The sequence below is a fragment of the Urocitellus parryii genome, chromosome 10, assembly GCF_045843805.1.
Source record: "Urocitellus parryii isolate mUroPar1 chromosome 10, mUroPar1.hap1, whole genome shotgun sequence".
Lineage (NCBI taxonomy): Eukaryota > Metazoa > Chordata > Mammalia > Rodentia > Sciuridae > Urocitellus > Urocitellus parryii.
This window is the reverse complement of record NC_135540.1, coordinates 42,132,196-42,154,790: the sequence shown is the minus strand read 5'-3', so window position 1 is coordinate 42,154,790 and position 22,595 is coordinate 42,132,196. Positions and strand designations below refer to the sequence as shown.

At 35.6% G+C, this 22,595-nt stretch overlaps 1 protein-coding gene across 1 annotated transcript in view; it reads right to left on the bottom strand.

Moving 5' to 3' along the window:
• The window catches only part of Pdlim5 (PDZ and LIM domain 5), a 220,885-nt gene that overhangs the window by 140,971 nt on the left and 57,319 nt on the right, over positions 1 to 22,595 (bottom strand). The window contains exon 3 of the mRNA XM_026407459.1: positions 6,669 to 6,820. Within this exon, the coding sequence (XP_026263244.1) occupies positions 6,669 to 6,820 (152 nt within the window). The remainder of the gene's footprint in view (positions 1 to 6,668; positions 6,821 to 22,595) is intronic.

Genomic DNA, 22,595 nt, shown 5'->3' with positions numbered 1-22,595 from the left:
TAGTCACGACACCCCAATTGGAATAGGGACAGAGCAGAGCCGCCTTCCACTCCCGGAACAGGACCAGAGAGCCGCCAGCGTGGTAGACACGTCACCCCAATTGGAGTAGGGGCACAGCCGCCGCCCGCACCTGCAAGGGAGACTTTTCAAGTATACAAGAGCAACATAAATAAATAGGGGGTAAATTTCAAAACACAACAGTTGCACCAAGCAGAAAGAAACGCGAGCAGTATGAAAAGACAAGGAAAGAAAGGTCCACAAGCAATGCAGGTCAACTCAACTTTAGAAGAGGTAATAGCTGCAACAGATGGAATATCAGATAAAGAGTTCAGGATATATATGCTTCAGATGATCTGGAGTCTCAAGGAAGACATGAGACAGCAAAATCAGACAATGAAAGATCACATTGACAAACAAATCCAGGAAGTAAAAGATCAATTTCACAGGGAGATAGAGGTAATAAAAAACAAACAAATTGAAATTCTAGAAATGCAGGAAACAATAAACCAACTTAAAAACTCAATTGAGAATACTACCAGCAGAGTAGATCACTTAGAAGAGAGAACATCAGACAATGAAGACAAAGTATTTCAACTGGAAAAGAACATAGACAGCTCAGCAAGTCTGCTAAGAAACCATGAGCAGAACATCCAAGAATTATGGGACAATATCAAAAGACCAAATTTAAGAGTCATTGGGATACAGGAAGGCACAGAGCTCCATTCCAAAGGAATAAACAGTCTATTCAGTGAAATAATAAGAGAAAACTTCCCAGAATTGAAGATTGAGACAGAATCCCAAATCCTAGAAGCCTACAGGACGCCGAATGTGCAAAATCATAAGAGATCCACACCTAGACACATTATAATGAAGATGTCCAACATACAGAATAAGGAGAGAATTTTAAAAGCTGCAAGAGAAAGAAAGCAGATTACATTTAGGGGTAAACCAATCAGGATAACAGCTGATCTCTCAACACAGACTCTGAAAGCTAGAAGATCCTGGAATAACATATTTCAAACACTGAAAGACAATGGGCTCCAACCAAGAATCGTGTATCCGGCGAAATTAAGCTTCAGGTTAGAAGATGAAATTAAAACCTTCCACAATAAACAAAAGTTAAAAGAATTCGCAGCTAGAAAACCATCTCTTCAAAAAATCCTTGGCAAAACATTACAGGAAGAGGAAATGGAAAACAACATTGAAAACCAACAATGGGAGGTAGGACAGTAAAGGGGGGAAAGTAGTCAAAGAGGATAACAAATCAGGTTTAGTAACATCAATAAACAAATATGGATAGAGGAACAAACCATATCTCAATAATAACCCTAAATGTTAATGGCTTAAATTCACCAATTAAGAGACACAGGCTAGTAGAATGGATCAAAAAACAAGACCCAACAATATGCTGTCTACAGGAGACGCATTTGATAGGAAAAGATATACATAGACTGAAGGTGAAAGGTTGGGAAAAATCATATCACTCATATGGACCGCGGAAACAAGCAGGAGTGTCCATACTCATATCTAATAAAATAGATTTCAAGCCAAAGCTAATCAAAAGGGATATAGAAGGACACGTCATACTGCTCAAGGGAACCATACACCAACAAGACATAACAATCATAAATATATATGCCCCAAATAATGGTGCAGCTGTATTCATCAAGCAAACTCTTCTCAAGTTCAAGAGTCTAATAGACCAACATACAATAATCATGGGAGACTTCAACACACCTCTCTCACCACTGGACAGATCTTCCAAACAAAAGTTAAATAAGGAAACTATAGAACTCAATAACACAATTAACAACCTAGACTTAATTGACATATATAGACTATACCACCCAACATCAAGTAGCTACACTTTTTTCTCAGCAGCACATGGAACCTTCTCAAAAATAGACCATATACTATGTCACAGGGCAACTCTTAGACAATACAAAGGGGTAGAGATAATACCATGCATCTTATCTGATCATAATGGAATGAAACTGAAAATCAATGATAAAAGAAGAAAGGAAAAAGCAAGCATCACCTGGAGAATGAACAATAGGTTGCTGAGTGATCAATGTGTTTTAGAAGACATCAAGGAGGAAATTAAAAAATTCCTAGAGTTAAATGAAAACACAGACACAACGTATCGGAATCTATGGGACACATTGAAAGCAGTTCTAAGAGGAAAATTCATTGCTTGGAGTTCATTCCTCAAAAAAAGAAAAAAACAACAAATAAATGATCTCATACTTCATCTCAAAATCCTAGAAAAAGAAGAGCAAAACAACAGCAAAAGAAGTAGAAGGCAAGAAATAATTAAAATCAGAGCTGAAATTAATGAAATTGAAACAAAAGAAACAATTGAAAAAATTGACAAAACTAAAAGCTGGTTCTTTGAAAAAATAAATAAAATTGACAGACCCTTAGCCATGCTAACGAAGAGAAGAAGAGAGAGAACCCAAATTACTAGCATACGGGATGAAAAAGGCAATATCACAACAGACACTTCAGAAATACAGAAGATAATCAGAAATTACTTTGAATCCTTATACTCCAATAAAATAGAAGATAGTGAAGGCATAGATAAATTCCTTGAGTCTTATGATATGCCCAGATTGAGCCAGGAGGACATAGACAACCTAAACAGACCAATAACAATAGAGGAAATAGAAGAAACCATCAAAAGACTACCAACTAAGAAAAGCCCAGGACCGGATGGGTATACAGCAGAGTTTTACAAAACCTTTAAAGAGGAACTAACACCAATACTTTTCAAGCTATTTCAGGAAATAGAAAAAGAGGGAGAACTTCCAAATTCATTCTACGAGGCCAACATCACCCTGATTCCGAAACCAGACAAAGACACATCAAAGAAGGAAAACTACAGACCAATATCTCTAATGAACCTTGACGCAAAAATCCTCAATAAAATTCTGGCGAATCGGATTCAAATACATATCAAAAAAATTATACATCATGATCAAGTAGGATTCATCCCTGGGATGCAAGGCTGGTTTAATATACGGAAATCAATAAATGTTATTCACCACATCAATAGACTTAAAAATAAGAACCATATGATCATCTCAATAGATGCAGAAAAAGCATTTGACAAAGTACAGCATCCCTTTATGTTCAAAACGCTAGAAAAATTAGGGATAACAGGATCATACCTCAACATTGTAAAAGCAATATATGATAAGCCACAGGCCAGCATCATTCTGAATGGAGAAAAATTGAAGGCATTCCCTCTAAGATCTGGTACAAGACAGGGATGCCCTCTCTCACCACTTCTGTTCAACATAGTCCTCGAAACACTGGCCAGAGCAATTAGACAGTCAAAAGAAATTAAAGGCATAAAAATAGGAAAAGAAGAACTTAAATTATCACTATTTGCAGATGATATGATTCTATACCTAGCAGACCCAAAAGGGTCTACAAAGAAGCTATTAGAGCTAATAAATGAATTCAGCAAAGTGGCAGGATATAAGATCAACACGCATAAATCAAAGGCGTTCCTGTATATGAGCGACAAATCCTCTGAAACGGAAATGAGGACAACTACTCCATTCACAATATCCCCCCAAAAAATAAAATACTTGGGAATCAACCTAACAAAAGAGGTGAAAGATTTATACAATGAAAATTACAGAACCCTAAAGAAAGACATAGAAGAAGACCTTAGAAGATGGAAAAACATACCCTGCTCATGGATAGGCAGAACTAACATCATCAAAATGGCGATATTACCAAAAGTTCTCTATAAGTTCAATGCAATGCCAATCAAAATCCCAACAGCATATCTTGTAGAAATAGATAAAAGAATCATGAAATTCATATGGAATAATAAAAGACCCAGAATAGCAAAAACAATACTAAGCAGGAAGTGTGAATCAGGCGGTATAGCGATACCAGACTTCAAACTATACTACAGAGCAATAGTAACAAAAACAGCATGGTACTGGTACCAAAACAGGCGGGTGGACCAATGGTACAGAATAGAGGACACAGCAACCAATCCACAAAACTACAACTATCTTATTTTTGATAAAGGGGCTAAAAGCATGCAATGGAGGAAGGATAGCATCTTCAACAAATGGTGCTGGGAAAACTGGAAATCCATTTGCACCAAAATGAATCTGAATCCCTATCTCTCGCCGTGCACAAAAGTTAACTCAAAATGGATCAAGGAGCTTGATATTAAATCTGAGACACGGCATCTGATAGAAGAAAAAGTTGGTTATGATCTACACGCTGTGGGATCGGGCTCCAAATTCCTCAATAGGACACCCATAGCGCTAGAGTTAACAAATAGAATCAACAAATGGGACTTACTCAAACTAAAAAGTTTTTTCTCAGCAAAAGAAACAATAAGAGAGATAAATAGGGAGCCTACATCCTGGGAACAAATCTTTACTCCACACACTTCAGATAGAGCCCTAATAACCAGAATATACAAAGAACTCAAAAAATTAGACAATAAGATAACAAATAACCCAATCAATAAATGGGCCAAGGACCTGAACAGACACTTCTCAGAGGAGGACATACAATCAATCAACAAGTACATGAAAAAATGCTCACCATCGCTAGCAGTCAGAGAAATGCAAATCAAAACTACCCTAAGATACCATCTCACTCCAGTAAGACTGGCAGCCTTTAGGAAGTCAAACAACAATAAGTGCTGGAGAGGATGCGGGGAAAAGGGCACTCTTGTTCATTGCTGGTGGGACTGCAAATTGGTGCAGCCAATTTGGAAAGCAGTATGGAGATTTCTCGGAAAGCTGGGAATGGAACCACCATTTGACCCAGCTATTCCCCTTCTCGGTCTATTCCCTAAAGCCCTAACAAGAGCATGCTACAGGGACACTGCTACATCGATGTTCATAGCAGCTCAATTCACGATAGCAAGACTGTGGAACCAGCCTAGATGCCCTTCAATAGATGAATGGATAAAAAAAATGTGGCATTTATACACTATGGAGTATTACTCTGCATTAAAAAATGACAAAATTATAGAATTTGGAGGGAAATGGATGGCATTAGAGCAGATTATGCTAAGTGAAGCTAGTCAATCTTTAAAAAACAAATACCAAATGACTCCTTTGATATAAGGGGTGTAAACAAGGACAGGGTAGGGACGAAGAGCTTGAGAAGAATATTTACAGTAAACAGGGATGAGAGGTGGGAGGGAAAGGGAGTGAGAAGGGAAATTGCATGGAAATGGAAGGCGATCCTCAGGGTTATACAAAATGTCATATAAGAGGTAAGGAGGGGTAAGTCAAGAGAATACAAATGGATGACATGATTTACAGTAGAAGGGGTAGAGAGAGAAAAGGGGAGGGGAGGGGAGGGGAGGGGAGGGGGGATAGTAGACAATAGGACAGACAGCAGAATACATCAGACACTAGAAAGGCAATATGTCAATCAATGGAAGGGTAACTGATGTGATACAGCAATTTGTATACGGGGTAAAAGCGGGAGTTCATAATCCACTTGAATCAAACCGTGTAATATGATGTATTAAGAACTATGTAATGTTATGAACGACCAATAAAAAAAAAAAAAATAAAAAAAAAAATAAAAATAAAAAATAAAAAAAAAAAAAAAAAAAAAAAAAAAAAAATAAAAGTGAGTTCAAAATAATGTAAAAAATAGTAATTTTTTAAAATCCAGCCTTCAAACAAGTGTATAAAAATTATTTGTGGCCAGATAAGGTGTTACACACCTGAAATCCCAGCAACTCAGAAGGCTGAGGCAGGAGGATCACAAGTTTGAGGTCACACTCAGCAACTTATCAAGGCCCTCAGGAACTTAGTGAGACCTATCTCAAAATAAAAAATCAAAAGCAGGGGAAAAGTGCTGGGGAGTGATATTGGCCAAATTATATTGTGTATTTTGTATGTGTACAAAAATGTAGCAATGCCCTGATATCAGCATGTATAATTATAAGGCACCAATAAAAAATGTGGGTAAAAATTAAATTAAATTTCAAAAAATAAAAAAAATTGAAAGGGGTGGGATGTATCTCAGTGATACAGCATCTCTGGGCTCAATTCTTAGTACAAAAAAAAATGTATTCAGGAAGAAAAACATGGGAAAATGCACTGTAAGAGAATACCCCATAAGGGGCTAGGGTGGTGGCTCAGTGGTAGAGCGCCTGCCTAGCATGTGCAAGGCACTGAGTTCCATTCTCAGCACCACATATAAATAAATAAAATAAAATAAAAGTCCACTGACAACTAAAAAATTTTTAAATTTTAAAATATTTTAAATTAAATAGGAATACCATCTAATATACTGTTCAGAATATTAAGGTAAAGAATTTTTTCCCCTACATTAAGAATTCTTAGCCCTCATAAGAAATTTCAGGAATACTTGAATTCTCTGAAACTATAAACTGTACACACAATTTTTATGAATATGCAAATACATGTCTTTGTGTGGAGAAATAATCCAGAGCTTTCAGCAATTCTCATACTGCTCAATTATCCAACTGAATAGTTACTACATTTTTTATTTATCTACCTGAAACAATGATAATAGAAACTGCTTTTTAGTTAGCATGAATCATACATACACACACATTCAGAGAGAGAGAGAGAGAGAGAGTAACACGCAAATTCTTGAGTATCATTTTCTCTCTCAGAGCCAAACTTAAAACAATTTACCTTTGCAGAGTCATATTCAAAGAGCCGGTACAACCCTTAATCTTGTTCTGGGCCTCGAGATGAGTCATTCCTTGGGTGCTTATTCCATCAATGCTGAGGACCACATCGCCTATTCTTACATTGGCCTGGAAGGCCTTGCCGCCATCTTTTAGCTGTAATAAACAGATTTCATTAGGAGCATCAATCTTTAAAAAACAAAGAACAGTAAAGGCAGATTAAAAATTATATTTTTCTTATATCAAACATATGTTAATATACTTTTAAAATAACACAAAAAAATTATATTGCTTATCAGGTAAAAGCCCAATGATTTTTACATATTTCTTAAATTCTTACTCTATAAAAAAGTGAAATAATTTTCTGAGAAAGGTTCCTGATAATTTCTCTATTTCTTTATCATGCAACAGTAATAGTAATATGAATGAGGAAGAGAAGTAGTCAAGGAAACTTCACATTTTAGCAGAAGAAAAAGTATGTAATCTGAATGGACTTTTTATACTCTTTTAGAACTAATTTTTAAAAACTCTAAAGAGTATTTTTGTTTGAGCACAGAGAGTAACCCAGAGGGAGGATCTATTGAACAGTCCTTCCTGTTGAGTCCAGTTCATATCCAGTGTTTGGGGACTGAATTCTTTTAGATCACAGGCCCAAATATCTTTTATACTGGGTGTGCTTCCTGCTCCAGGCATTCAGCAGAAGTGGGAGGAAACTCATATCTGAGACTTTCAGACTTCTTTGTGTTTCACAGTTCTAAATCCCCCATCTTTTTTCTATGTATTTATATCATTTAGCTTGAGCTCCTTTCAAACTTCATGTGTATATATTTCATTGCTCCAAATCAGCAAGTATAAATAAAAGGGAAAATTATGTGGTTTTCATAGATACCTAGAAATATGAAAAAATACAGATAAAAGAAACTATTCTAATTCAAATGACAAACTCTGTATTCAATAAGTATAAACAGATTACACTGAATCTAGAAGATAGGTGAGATGAGGCCCAGGAAAGGAAGTAACCAGTATTCCTCTAGTACTTGAAACTAAAGTTTCTGTTTGGGATGATGAAAGTGTTCTAGAAATAAATAATGGTGATGATTGCACAACACTATGATAAATTCAATTAACGCAACTAAACTGTACACTTAAAAATGATTAAAGGAGTTAACATTTATGATATATTATATGTGTGTGTATAAGTTCTAAAAAGAACCTCTAATAATTTTAAGAAACACAGCAAAATTCTTTAAATTTTTTTTTTAGTTGTAGATGAACACAATACCTTTGTTTTATTTATTCTTACGTGGTGCTGAGGATTGAACCCAGTGCTAGGCAAGCACTCTACCACTCAGCCACAACCCCAGCCCTAGCCCCAGCCCTAGCCCCAGCCCCAGCAAAATTATTTTCTAATTAAAATAGTAAAATTACTTTCTAATAAAAACAACACAAAACAAATCAACCCTCAGTTCACTGAACAAGAACTAGGTGCTGAAAATTAATTTAATAATTTCATTATCTGGAGGCAAAGCAATAAATAAGACACACATAATGCTCGGGTAGGTTTTGCTAACATTAGCTGTCTAATTCTTCTCTTAAAAATAATGATCAAGCTGGGTGCATTGGAGCATACCTGTAATCCCAGCAATTCCAAAGGCTGAGGCAGGAGCACTGCAAGTTTAAGACCAGCCTAAGCAACTCAGCAAGACCCTTGGTAACTTAGACTCTGTCTCAAAATAAAAAATAAAAAGTGCTAAGGATGTAGCTCAGTGATAAAACATCCCTGGGTTCAACCTGCCCTAGTACCATAAATAAACAGATCATCATCATCATTAAGGCAGAGCAATCCAAGTACATAAGAACAAGCATTTAGATGTAAAAATCAAGAAAATAGTACTGATTGCTAGACCCATGGAGACAAGTACCAGGACTGTGTTTCTTCTGCACATTACAGACCTTCACAAAATATATGAATTTTACTAGATGACTATATGATTTTACTATATTAAATAATAAGTGGAGTGTTATAATTAGTATTTTATTATTTTAAATATTCAAAATATTTTATTTGATACAAAAGACTACCTTTCTCTACTGCAAAGAATTAAATTATTTAAATTGTGAATATATTTTTAAGGAAAACAAGTCCTAAAAAGTCAGCTATGGCTACCATTTTCTACGTGACTGCAAGAAAGCCATTTCACATACATTATAGACTGTTATAATGATTTCATGAGATAATAGCTCAATAAATGTTGACTATTATTACCTCAACATCAGATTACAATTCTGAGAAATATGGGAGCTGTCCTAGATGATCTCAAAGGCCTTTGAAGATTCCTGCCTGCTTTAGAAGTCTCTGTGTGAGCTAATTTTAAAATAAGAGTCAAGTCTGAAAGAGTTCATTGGTGAGACAAAGCAACTAAAATTCCATACTAAAATGATGAAATAAATTAAAATCTGGAGTCCTGATAAGAGGAAAAGTAAAACATCATAATTCATCTTAGATTTTATAATTTATCTTAGATTTATGAACCAGAAGGGCAAGTGCACACATATGACCCCCCCACCACACACACACACCAGAAACAACTACAGCTCAACTAACCTCCCTATCACCTCACATGAAAAAGTCTTAAAATAGAAACACTAAAGCCTATAGGCATTTGCTCTAAATGTACCAAACAGAAACATTTTAAATATTCACAGTCTGGGGTAACAAAAAGGTAACAAACAATGTAGGAAGAAAATAATTGTAATCCCAGTAGCTAGGGATACTGAGGCAGGAGGATGTTGAGTTCAAAGCCAGCCTCAGCAATGGTGAGGCAATAAGCAACTCAGTGAGACCCTGTCTCTAAATAAAACACAAAAAAAGTGCTAGGCGTGTGGCTCAGTAGTTAAGTGCCCCTGAGTTCAATTCTTGGTATCCCCCCTTCAAAAAAAGAAAATAATCACATCAAAGACAATGCCATAACCAAACTTTTCAACCTCTTTTGCTCCAGTAGTCTACTACTGAGATCCTATCATCTCATGTTAAAGACTAACTTCTCAGAATTATCTATTTTTCTAGGACTATTTTTGTTCTGTGACCCTTATTTTCAGACCATGGAGCACAGAAATCCTATATAGCTCTAACTCTTTCTTGGGTCTCATATCTAGCAAAAGTAGTAAATTTTGTTTAGCCTTCCATTCCTCTTTTCTAGTCCTACCCTGGTTTTTCCTATTACCTACTTGCTTACCATCAGAGTTTTCTTTTTCTTCTTCCTATTTTTTCCCCTGAACTTAGGATTGAACACAGGGGCACTCTAACACTGGCCTATAGCCCTAGCCCTTTTTATTTTTTATTTTGAGACAGGGTCTACATTAGGTTGCACAGCCTGGCTCGGAACTTGTGATCCTCCTGACTCAGCCTTCTAAGTAGCTGGGAGTGCAGGCATGCACCACCACACCTGGCATCGTGAGAGTTTTCTAAAGACCTTCTCTAACTTCAAACTTTACAAATTCCTCTTCCTTTCCTCTATCTTTACATTTCCAGAATGGTGGCTGATAAAGTTTAGATATGGTTTGAGTGTGTCTGCCAAGGGTTCATGTATTGATATCTAGTCCCAACTGTGAGGCGTTAATTGGGTAGAAAATGAACTCAACTATGGTGTCTGGAGGTAGGGCCTCTAGGAGGTGATTACAATTAGATAAGGTCCTGCAGCATCTTGGGACTCTGCAGCAAGAAGGCCATCACCAGGTATGGATCCTCAACCTTGGATCTCCAGAATGTGAACCAAAATAGACCTTTTTATAATTCACCTGAGTTTGCTGAATTGTGTTATTGGCCTCATACAATGGCCCCACTACCAAAAACACTAGAAAGTTCTATTCACGTCAATGCCCTGTTTATAAAATGGGGGTAGATAAATTTCAAATGCCTTCTGCTTCATACCATATAGAATAAAACCAAAGTCTGAAATACAAGCCATCTATAATATTTTATCAATCTGTTTCTAATTTCAAAATAAGCTCCATTAAGGTCAGTGATCATGGGGCTGGGATTGTAGTGCAGTGATAGAGTACCTGCCTAGCATGTGTGAGGTACAATGTGTGAGGTACATGTGTGGGTTCAAATCTCAGCAATGCATATAAATAAAATAAAATAAAGGTTCATTGACAACTAAAAAAAGGGTAGGGGGTCAGTGATTGTGCTCATAGTTTGCTCTTCTTAAAGAGCCTTGAATATTGTATTGAATTGTATTATACTAAATTTTTTAGAAAAATATTTTATTAGATCTTATTAAGTAAGAAACAAAAATCAGCTGGGTATAGTTGTGTATGGCTATAGGCCCAGCTCACCTACTCAGGAAGCAGCGGCAAGAGGGTCACCTGAGCCCAGGAGGTTAAGGCCAGTCTGGGCAAATAGTGAACCTTACCCCTTTAAAAAAAAAAAAAAATCAATAAGGAAGTCCATCAGTTTAATACACTAAATTCTAGTAGAAATGCTCTTAAATTCATTGGACAAGGAGAAAAAATAGGCTCTGATCTGAAAATCAGAATCTTAAATCAGGTAGAAATGATCTAAGTATGGTCAAAAGTCAAACCTTATTTTGTTACATAAAACAAAGTAAATCTATTTTGCACAGTTGATAATGTGTGGTTTCTAGGACTTCTAACAAGGTGCCACAATTTCCCTTGGTAACTTTATCTAACAAAGATAAGGAAGAGTATAATTCAAACAATTAGTGGAATTGGAAACAAACGCCCACTGACATCTGAACAATCTTTTACAGATTTAACTGCCACATAAACTTTTTGTTTACAGTTCTTTGAGTATAGTAATATTAATCATCTTGGTTTTCAACACTAAGAAGTCTTTTCTTACGTCTAACCATTTTCATTAGTCTCTAGCAAGGATTCCTACTCACCTGAATTAAATTTAAGGGCATGAAGAGCCTGAACTATGCAGTGGGAAATGCCTGATGCATACAAATAAATTCACGACTTGTGAAAGGGGAGCACACAGCTCACTGAACACTCCCCATAAGCTTCATTTATCCCCAGAACAACTTCCTCAAGCTGTTTACTCATCAGAAAGACAAATGTTTCTTTTCTCTTAATTAGGTAGTATGCAGCATTATTATGAATTGTGAGCAGCCAAGGAAAGACTCCAAGGTCACTTATTGTTTACATAGCTCATCTTTTACTGATCTTGCAAGTCTGAATAACTTATGTCAGTCTGAAGCAGTACTAACTTCCTGTCAGCAGTATATCTTGTACATGTTATATGGTAGACATAAGTGTGTGGATTTTGTAAATGCACAATGTGTAGGAAGGAAGCAGTGTTAGGAGGCTCCTGGGTCAAGATTAGTATAAATCAAACTAACCACAAGAAATGCTTCTCCTTTGATCTTTAAATGCATTTTTCAGTACTGCTGTCCAATTTTCCTTGGACTTAATTGTATCTGTATGCTTCTTTAAAAAGCATTACCTTTCTTTGCCTGAGGTTGCAAGTCCCACACAGTTTATAGAATATTTCCCTCCTTCTCTCTCTGCCCACTTTCCTCTGTACCTTTCTCACTTCAGCCCCCGTCATCTGAAATTCTCCAATATTCACCCCATGCCATGTGCACATATTCTAGGCCCTCTTCACCTCTGGTCTTGTTTTTTTTTTTTTTTTTTGGGGGGGGGGAGGGTGGAGATGGGGCTCCGGGGGACAGACAGTGGAGAGTTTTGGCAGTGCTGGGGATGTAACTCGGATAGGCAAGCATTTCGAAACCGAGCTAAATCCCTGGCTCCATGTCTCTGGTCTTAGGCCCAACACATTGTCCCCTATTTCTAATACTCTGGAAAACTCTTGCCCAGGAACCTGTCTGTCTCCTGCACCATGGTCTGTGCTGTTACACTGAGACATGCAGCCTTGGTGGAGATGGCAGCCTTGTCCTGGTTATGTGATGGTACATAAAAACTATAAATAGTGTCTGAATTACTTTGGCTCTCTTTGGGCCCTAAATGGTTCCCTTTATTTGCTATTCCAATATCAAATCTTAAATTGCTCTTCCGATATCAAATATTGATCAACAGCACTCATGAACATTGCTTTCTTTCCTCCTATCTAAGCTTGTGAAGGGTTCCATGAACATTCAAACTGTTATTCATTCTCCATGTTCAAACTGTAGCTCTGGAAAAGACTACCTTGATCACCATGGAGACTATTCTCTGTAGATCACAGGTGTGCTAGGACTTCCAGTTATGTTTATGGAAAATAACTTTTAAAAAAATCTGGTGTCTCTGAAGTTGCAAGCAAACATGGTGCACAAGCTGCAACTACCTTTGAGTTCGGTTCTGTGCACTCATGCTGAAATGACAGTAATACAGGACAATGTATACTCTTTGAGAAAATGATATCTTTATTGAGCCTCCCCATCAAATTAGAAAAGAATCTAATATCAATCAAAGTAAAACTCCCCTCTGGGGATAGCTGCATTTCAACCCTTTTATCTATAATTATGGATTACAAGTTTTCTCTTTAAAAGGAAGTCAGTCTTCAGTAAGCAGGGGAAGGGAGTTGGGGGAGTAGGAAACAATGCCAGGGGAAAAAGTACCAGTGCCTTCACCTTCGCTCACCTTATTTTCACAGAACTATCCAAGGGTAAATTTTCTTTAGTCATTTTAGGAGAGTAGCTCCCCTCACATATCTTTTACTGCCTGAGGAAAGAAACAATTTGGAAAAAGTAACTAGAATTATTCACTGAGCACCAACAGTAAGTCAAGGACTAGGGGCAGTGAGGAGGAGTGGGGAGGGTTCCATCATTTATCACAACTATGAAGTTGTTTTAGTGTTTGACAGGGAGCCGGAAATGGAGCTTCTAACTGGTTAAATGACTTGCTACATTAGTCAGCATAGACTTTGAAGTCAGGAAAACATGAGTTCATATTCATGTTGTGCAATTTGCCAGTTTTATGTCCTAAAGTTCCTTGACCTCTCTAAGCTTCAGATATCTCTCTGAAAATGCAGACTACAATTCAATATGCCTCATATAGCTGCTGAGCACATACCACACATAGGCACATAGCACATACCACAAAATGCACAGCAAAGGTTCACAACTATTTGCTTATTATTAAGCTACAAATTCATAAGGACTAGAAGCCCACTTTGAGGACTTATAGGGCAAAGAAGACAGCTTTTTATATAGAGCAATCAGAACTGCTTCAGGCATTCCCCTTCCATTCTTAAAGGATAGCCAAACATCCCCTCCTTCACTCACCCTCTTCCTTTTGCTCTCTAAGCTTAAACTTCCCCCTCATTTAACAATAGACATAAGCCTGCCACAGATTCCGAGCCTTAACTCACAGCATCAGTGTTCACCACAATCCAAGTATGGGTTTTCCAAATTCCATTCCCACGGAATGGTGACCTTATGTTGCTACTTCCCAGAATTGGGTGTTGCCACTGTACCAAGTGGCCAAATGATAAGAATCAGTAAGTGGATCTCGTTGAAGAAACCTTGAGTTGGAGGTCAGGGAAGGCTGGGAAGAAAAAAAAACTTAAGGACACACAGGAAAACAAAGGAGAGTATTAGTATGGACGGCAGAATAGGGAATCAAGACCAGAGGGAAGAAAGGAGCATGAGATAGCCCAGGTGTTAAAAGGTCAAATCTAGGCCTTGTCACAGGATGTCCATCCATAAACACAAGTGCACAATAATATTTAACAGAACAGAATATAGGTCACTAATAATAGAAAAGATTTTACATTTTTATTTGTATTGAAAAAATATCATACATGGCTATAATTAGCAAGTAGAATTTAGAGCCATTTTTCCATAGCAGGCTCATCTCTGTTGTTAAATGAGGAGAAAGTTCAGGCTTACAGAATCAGAAGAGGAGGATGGTACTTATGTGTATCATTAATTTTTGTTATTAATTTACTATTCTCAAATAAAATTTATAATAATTTCTCAAAATGTTTATTAGCCTCCATACAAATATGTGATTCCAGCAGCATTTCTTCTTGAAACTTTTAAAATATTCCCATTTCAACCAACCTTTCCCCATAGTTACTACCTCCTGGGAACATCTCCATCACAGAAACAAATCAATGGAGCTTTTCACTTTAAAAAATAATGACCCATTACAGCAGACGCCATTTTAATAAGTCTAACCCCTAAAATCCCTCTTTTAAATGATCATCTAGCACAGATGCTATATTGCCCTCGGCTTTTCCATAACAAATATTTAGCAACTTCAGTGACTCCAACAATGTCTTAGAATAAATAATAAATAAAATTTATTCTTCCTAATTTTAGGAAATGTTCAACATACACACAGAAACCTGTATTTGCCTTGCCTTAGAAATAAGCTAGCAGTTACAAAACTGAGAAAGTAGGTAACAGCAAGAGAAATAATTTGTTGAAAAATAGGTAGGCTCAAGTCCATTTCAGAGAAATCAGTTCTAAAATAGACATAACAACGTTTTAATTGTCAGATGTTTACTAAAGAAAGCAATTTATACTAGTTCAAAAGAAATTCACTTTGGTAATTATCCTTTAAGGTACTATGGGTAACAAGTAGGAGACATGTACCTATATTATAAGCTATTATCAAAATAACAAGTTTTCAACTTCTGCATATTTTCAACAAATATGGAATGCTTGGAAACACATGACCCCAACACTGTGGGTATGGCAGGAATGCCATCAGACTTAGTGAATGTAAAAAAGGAACAATAAATATGATAGCTACAGAAAGAAACACTAACAGAAATTTCCCATGTCAAAAAACCATGGGAACCAAACCATGGGAAAACAAAAGCTATTGTTTTTATAACAGTGCTGTTACAAACTTTGGAGAAATTTGCTTAAAAAAATTATATCCAACCTGATAAACAATTTTCTTGAGGTAGAGAAAGCACTAAGAAAAAATATATTTTTAAAAAAAATCTAATGAGTGAGCAATCTTTAATTTTGCTTAACAATCTGTTTTCCAGTACTATTTTTAGAATAAAAAATTTGAATTCAGACTCATGAGGCTGTGGTTGAAGAGATTCTAGGTATCAGTCTCCCAGGGTATCAAAAAATGACTTGTGGCAAAAACCAATAAGAAAGTATAAGTATTATGTCTGTAAGAGAACTTACACAGAACTTGTGTTCCTGCAAAATGATAGGAGCTATTCTATCACCACCAAATATCACAAATAAATAAAATCCCAGAGGTTTTTGCTAAAAAGAAAATTCATAAAGCTGCTTTAAAAATGTATATTTTACATATACATATGTATCATTAAAGCTTTCTTAAATCCAAATTTGTTTACTCTCACACCAAGGCTTATTTATTAATTTACCCTACAGTATTACATGAGCATTTAATGTCATTCTTGAACTATTTAATGTCTTGCAACTATTTATCATTATATAGTTTTGGCAATTCAAACACTCTACAAATGCTACTAAAATACATTTAAAATGTCAATCTGATTTGAATGTTGCTATGGATATGGTTTGTTCCCCAAAGATTCATGTACCAAAACTTACTACTCAGTGTAGCAATGTTAGGAAGTTGTGAAACCTTTTAGAGCTGGAGCTGTGTGGGAAGTTATTAAGTCTTTGGATACGCTACCCTTGGAAGAAATTAATGTAGTTATTGTAAGATACCAGTTAATTTCCACAAGAGTGGATTGTTATAAAAGAGCAAAACTGTCTTGCCTACACTCGCTGGCTTCCTCCCTTACCTCATGATCTCTCTTTTTCATATATACTCACACCTTTATGCTATTAGCCATATAAGGATCTAGCCAATAGCACAGAGGCTGATCCAAAGGAGTCACCCAATTTAAAATTTTTAGCCCCCCAAACTTGAGCTAATTCAACCTTTTTCTTTATAAAATATCCAGCCTCAAGTATTATCTTATCACAAGAACAATAAGAAAGACTACTATAGATGTCTAATAAAACATACTTCGTTATAATTTGTATTTACTCTGGATTTAATACCTTTCTCTGTGAAATAAATGATTTAGCTGTTTTATGTTAGAATAGTAGGAAGACAAGCAATCACTGAGTCTCTCGGTGAGTAAATGTATAAAATTCTGACTCATGTGAACACTTTAACTGTAGACTCTTTATTTTCTGGTTTATGAGTCAAACTGTAATCAAACTTTTACCCAAAAGTTAGAGAACATACCTTATATGGTGGTGATGAGGAAAATACCTCAAAGTATGTGTCATTATGCCTTACAAAACCAAACAGAAGAAGGTGATTAAGCCTCTTTTCTTTCACAGCCACTGAACTATCTAGTTCAAACACAGGGTTTCTGCTAATATTGTTTTAGGAGACTGTATTTCCCATCATTTATAAAAATACCATCTAATTCTACTCTACCAAGTCCTAATAAAATACAAACATGTTTTCTTAAACTGTGATTCACTATTGAGATGCTACTTAACATTTTCATTTTATAGCTAATCCATGTGTCTATACTCTAAGATTAAATATGTTAATATGTGGATATTATTCTACCAAAAATGTAAAAAGTATGATAGTTTGTAAAAAGAAAACATCCACAAACATCTCAAAATCAAATAAATTTGTTACATATAGATAATTCAAGCATTTCTATATAGTTCACTCTATGGACTAGTAAGTCCATAGTAAGGGAAATGGTAATAATAATAAAATAAGTAGTAACAGGAAACTATAAAGGTTAAAAGCAACTGAGTCTGGGCTGGGGTTTTAGCTCAGTGATAGAGCACTTGCCTCGCATGTGTGAGGCACTGGGTTCGAAACTCAGCACCACATGAAAATAAATAAATAAAATAAAGATGGTATCTTTATTTTATTTTTAACCCCATTAGGATCTGTTCAAACATGAGATGAATCCTCTGAATTTGTATGTAAATTGTATGTAAACATGCATGTATTTTCTATTGAGTGGGATTATAACTTTCCTCAAGCTCTCAAAAGCATCTTTGATCAAAAAAATTTAAGAACTTTTGATTTAATGAAACCGTAGAACAGAATTTTTCAAAGTATGGTTCCTAACCACATGTACCAGCATACTTCTACAAGAGAGGGGAAAATCCAGGTCCTTCACAACTACAAACTAAAGATGTTGCAAAACAAAAGCTCCATTAGTATCCAGAAAACTTATGAACTCTCAAAGTAGAATATTTTTAAGGTAGCACAAAATCACAGGCTAATTGCAAATAAGCATAGCTTAAAAAAAGAAAACACAGAAATTTGTGTTTTGAAAACCATAACCTTCACAGCATAAACAAAAAGTTAGGAAGAGCCATTCCAATAAGGCACTACCCCCAATTCTGAAAAGAGATATAACAATAGGCATGGCCCTTTCCCTCAAATACTGTTTTACATTACTTACACTTTTCATGTGTGTGAAAAGCAACATGCACATGTTTCATAAATTAAGGCTCCCCAAACTGTCTGTGTTGAAAGACCAGCTTTCCCTTCAATTTCTCATCTGGCAATTCTTTCGTAAACTTTAATGAATTATTAGGAAAATTAAATTTACAACATCCATATAAAATATCTGCTCCCAAAATTTATTATCAGATACAGTAGATAAAAAAAAAATCATTCTGTCAAACTACCCAAAGTTTCTGGGTGCTAACTCCCCATTTCTGTATTTACTTTATTTCAAGTTTACCCAATAACTAGGAGTTTACCCAATAACTAGGGAGAGAAGGGGGAAGAGCTGGGGGTGATATTAGTCAAATTATATTGTATGCATGTACAAATATGTAAATAACAAATCCCAACATATCTACAACTACAATGCAACCAATAAATAATGTGGGGGGGGGGGAGTTCACCCAACAGTGTTGCAGGCCTGAAGACCACACTTGAAGCATGTTCCTTCTTCAAAATGACTTTTATATTTCTCTTTAAATCTACTGTGCACTGACTTAAAAATAATACATAATAAACGTCTGAGAAACTACCATTTTAAATTCAGTTATTTTATAAATTAGTTATGATTTAATAAGTCATTTTCCATTTCAGTTTGCTCCTGTATTACATATAAAGTGATGAATAATATTGTACTTTTATTTTGGCGCAATTATTTGGTTTTTTCCTCTAGAAATTGTTTCTAAACAGGTATATACATTTGAATTTTTGCTCTATGGCACTAGAGTGCCAATCAGAATATATATAGTCATTCATAATTCCACAAACTGTGTATCAAAGTGCCTACTAACCCATACTCTTGTAACCCATAGTATTACAAAGGACACCTGGGGACAATTCAGCTCAACCACAAAGAAATCCTTTGACCTTGGGCAAGTCAATTACATCTGTGGCCTAATCTGCTCAGTTGTGCAAGATGGTTGGATCAAATGTTTCTAGGGTTCCTTTCAACCTTAATATATAATAAATGCTTACACAGAGTTCACAATTTTTCATGTATCTAAATAGTCATTACCACTAGTATACATTTTCCACTTGGGCACTAAAATTTTTATTATTCTCCAATTGATTCATATATGTTATCATATTTCCCTATTATAAAAACTATTGAACTGTTTGAAAGAATTCATATAAATTTGAGAGAATTACTATAAAATGGTTAAAACCAGTTTTGGGTCTAAGATGGGCAAGATAAGATCACTGTGAAACCAATTAAAACAACAAAATAATTAAAATTACAGATGAGCTTACTCATCAATGAACACCCAGAAGTCAAAGTGAAAGTTACTAAAAAGATCTGAGGTTTGATATATTAATCAAATACCCAGAAAAAATATAAATAGCACAGCAAGCTAAACAAAGCTTCAGAAATCACTAAGAACGCAGAGACTAGGGAACTAATCCAAATGTGGAAGACAGACAAAAAAAAAAAAAGTATAGGATACTTACTATTAAGCAAATAATTTTTTACAAACATATTGTGCATATATTTAGATAGATCTTATTCACTGTTTCCTCTTGTCTTTTCCAGCAAAATCCTAAACCCACATCAAAATTATAAACCCAAAATGTTGGAGTTTCAGAGCTTATTAGAAGAGAACATCTATCTTTTCTACTTTTTCAGACTTCATTTTTGTTTTAGGATGAATTCTTTTAAGGACAAGAATGCTCTTTTCCCTGACAGAAGCTGAGCCCACTGGCATTTATTATTCAATTATGGATGCATTCTCAATATACATTTACTGAGTGATTACATGAAGATTCAGATGCTGATGACTAGTGTGGGAACACATATTCATTCTTTCTATCATTTAACAAATACTTACTATGTGACTACTACATGTCACGCTGCTGTAGGCAGGGTGATGTAGCAGTGAACAAAATTAAGTCCTGGCTCTCAAGAAACTTAAAATTCAATCAGGAGAAAGGGAACACAAAAACAAGTATAAAGATGTCAATATCAGATGTAATAAAATATCAGGAAATAAGAAATATTACAAAAGAAAAATAGAGTAGAGAAAGAGTACAAAAAGTGCTAAGCAATGGTATGTTTTAAATTAGGTAGGCCAGGGATGACTTCCTTAAGAAGTAACATCTCAGTTGAAACCAGAACAAAGTAAATAGCAGAACGACACAGATAACCACAGTGTTCTAGAAAAAAGGACCAGCAAAATGAAAGGATACTCTGCACTACTACAGAATAATGACAAAAATACATAAAAGTTATCAAAAACACTAAGACTAGACAACTAATATACCTTGATGGCATGAAGGTATCTCAGAGATAATGACAACTGCTATGAGTACTGATATATGGATTGGAATTTACAAACACAAAAATAGGAGAGAAGTCATGTATTCTAGAATTTTTAAAAAATGTGAGAGAATGACATAAAAATAATTTCCATTTCTGTTCCATTTCCAAGGAACAGAATGCATGTGAGGTTTTCTAGGGATCCCAAAAGTGACAAGGAAACTGGAAGCCAAGAATAATAAAGCTATCAAGTCATACAATGAGGGGCAAGATATGTGGCAATAAACTTCCAAAGAATCAAATTGTATAAGCTATTCCTTACAACAGATTGCTTATACTATACAGCTTCCACGCCCAGATGCCACATTGTTTTTAAGAAATCCATGCCAACTTCTGGTTCCCTTTAGCGCTCTGTCTACTATTGCCTGATCTCCTATTTCTTAGAGAAAATGGGGAAGTCTTCAGATATTCCTGCTCCCAAAAGCATGGCCCCAGATTTCCTCATATATCTTTAAAGACCAAGGCTCCTCAACATTTGATTCAAGCACCAAGTTGTTTGTTTAGTGGTTTTTTGTTGGTTTGTTTGTTTTTTGGCATTCTGAGGATTGAACCTTTAGAGATGCTCTACTTTTAAGTTATATCTCCCAGCCCTTTTTATTTTCTTGAGACAGAATCTCACAAAGTTTCCCAGGCTGCCCTTAAACTTGAAATCCTCCTACCTCAGCCTCCTGAGTTGCTAAGCAGGCAAGTTTCTGACTCTGTTGAAATCCTTTTCCTTGAAGCTTTCTTCAAATAAAAACTATCATTATTATGCCTTATGGGTCTCCTAAACTTTTCCTTGCAGTCCCAGATCCTCATCACCCACCAAATAACCAGCCTGCACAGTTGTCTCTTATCAAATGTTGGTAGGCTGCCTCTAGGACTTTGGTCACAAAGCACTGATTTGTTCTATGTTTTATTTCCCTTTATAGAAATCAAAGAAACAAGCACCAACAGAAACTAGAAATGGAAAGAAGGGTTCTTAGGTGAATCCCACTCTTTTATTTCTTTTAAACTAAGAGTGAAATAATTTGGAGCAATGCTGAATGAGTCTTGTTCAGATGCAGTAGTACACCGTGTGTTCCTGGGGTCTGGGTAACAGTGGACTTGGCAGGGGACAGCAGTCAGGGAAAGGCTATTCAGCTGTGTCACTGCTTAAGATTGTGCAAAATCTGCACAGGGGTGGGAGAGAGGCAGTGCAGGTGGCTAAGATTTTGGTTGTCCTGGTACAGCAGGCCTGTGTACTGTTTCATCCTGTTTCCCACTCATTATATTAGCTCTTTGAAAATCAAATCACCTCTGTCCTGAGTAGCCATGAATAGTTACTCAAATATAAGGATATGATTAAAGCCATTACTGTTAGAGAAAACAAAAATTTACAAATAGAGGTTACAGGTAAATCTAGGATCTATATCAAGCTTTCCTTTTATACATCTAAAATATTACTACTACCCCTGTGGATCATTATTAAATGCTAGGAGACCAATTATTTTGCTGTAATCTTAGAAGTCTGAGTGAGAACAGTTCCATTCTTTCAGCAAATGGTAAATGTATATATTACACATATCAGCACACAAGGTATTTATATGTATAAGTATACATTTGTGGTAGGACAGGGAGTGGGTAACATAGAGTTGTGCTTTTTTAACTATTAAAAGTATGCACAATTAATAGATAAAATGTTTGTCTACCACTAACTGAATAATCACTTAATACCAGGCACTGTACTAGACACTTTTCCACTTTCTCTCTCTCTTTTCACATTATATTTCCACATGTAAGATGGCAAGAAATAAATAAATAGCAAGTAAAAAATTATATGTTTCTATAAAGTTATGCCCTTCTATTTCACAGTTTAACACTGTGTTTTAACATTTATTCAATACATGTAAACATTGATCAATGTTTACATGTATTAAATGCAAAGAAAACATATCCAAAAAAATCTACATAGCAACTCCCTGGTTAGCTTAGTTATTATTCTTTTGATGGCAATTTTTAAAGCCATTTCCTCAATTTCCAAATATGGTGGAAAAAATAATATAATATCAAAATATTATTTGAGTTGGAAAACTCTTATTCCAGGAGCAAAAGCCTCTACCTATTGCATGAGTTCTCTAAGTACACTGTTCATTACTACAGAACTAAAATAAGAGACCATCATGTCCTTTCAACATGTTTTTAAAACACTGGGACACTTCATGGACTAGAACTGGTTCTGGCACAAAA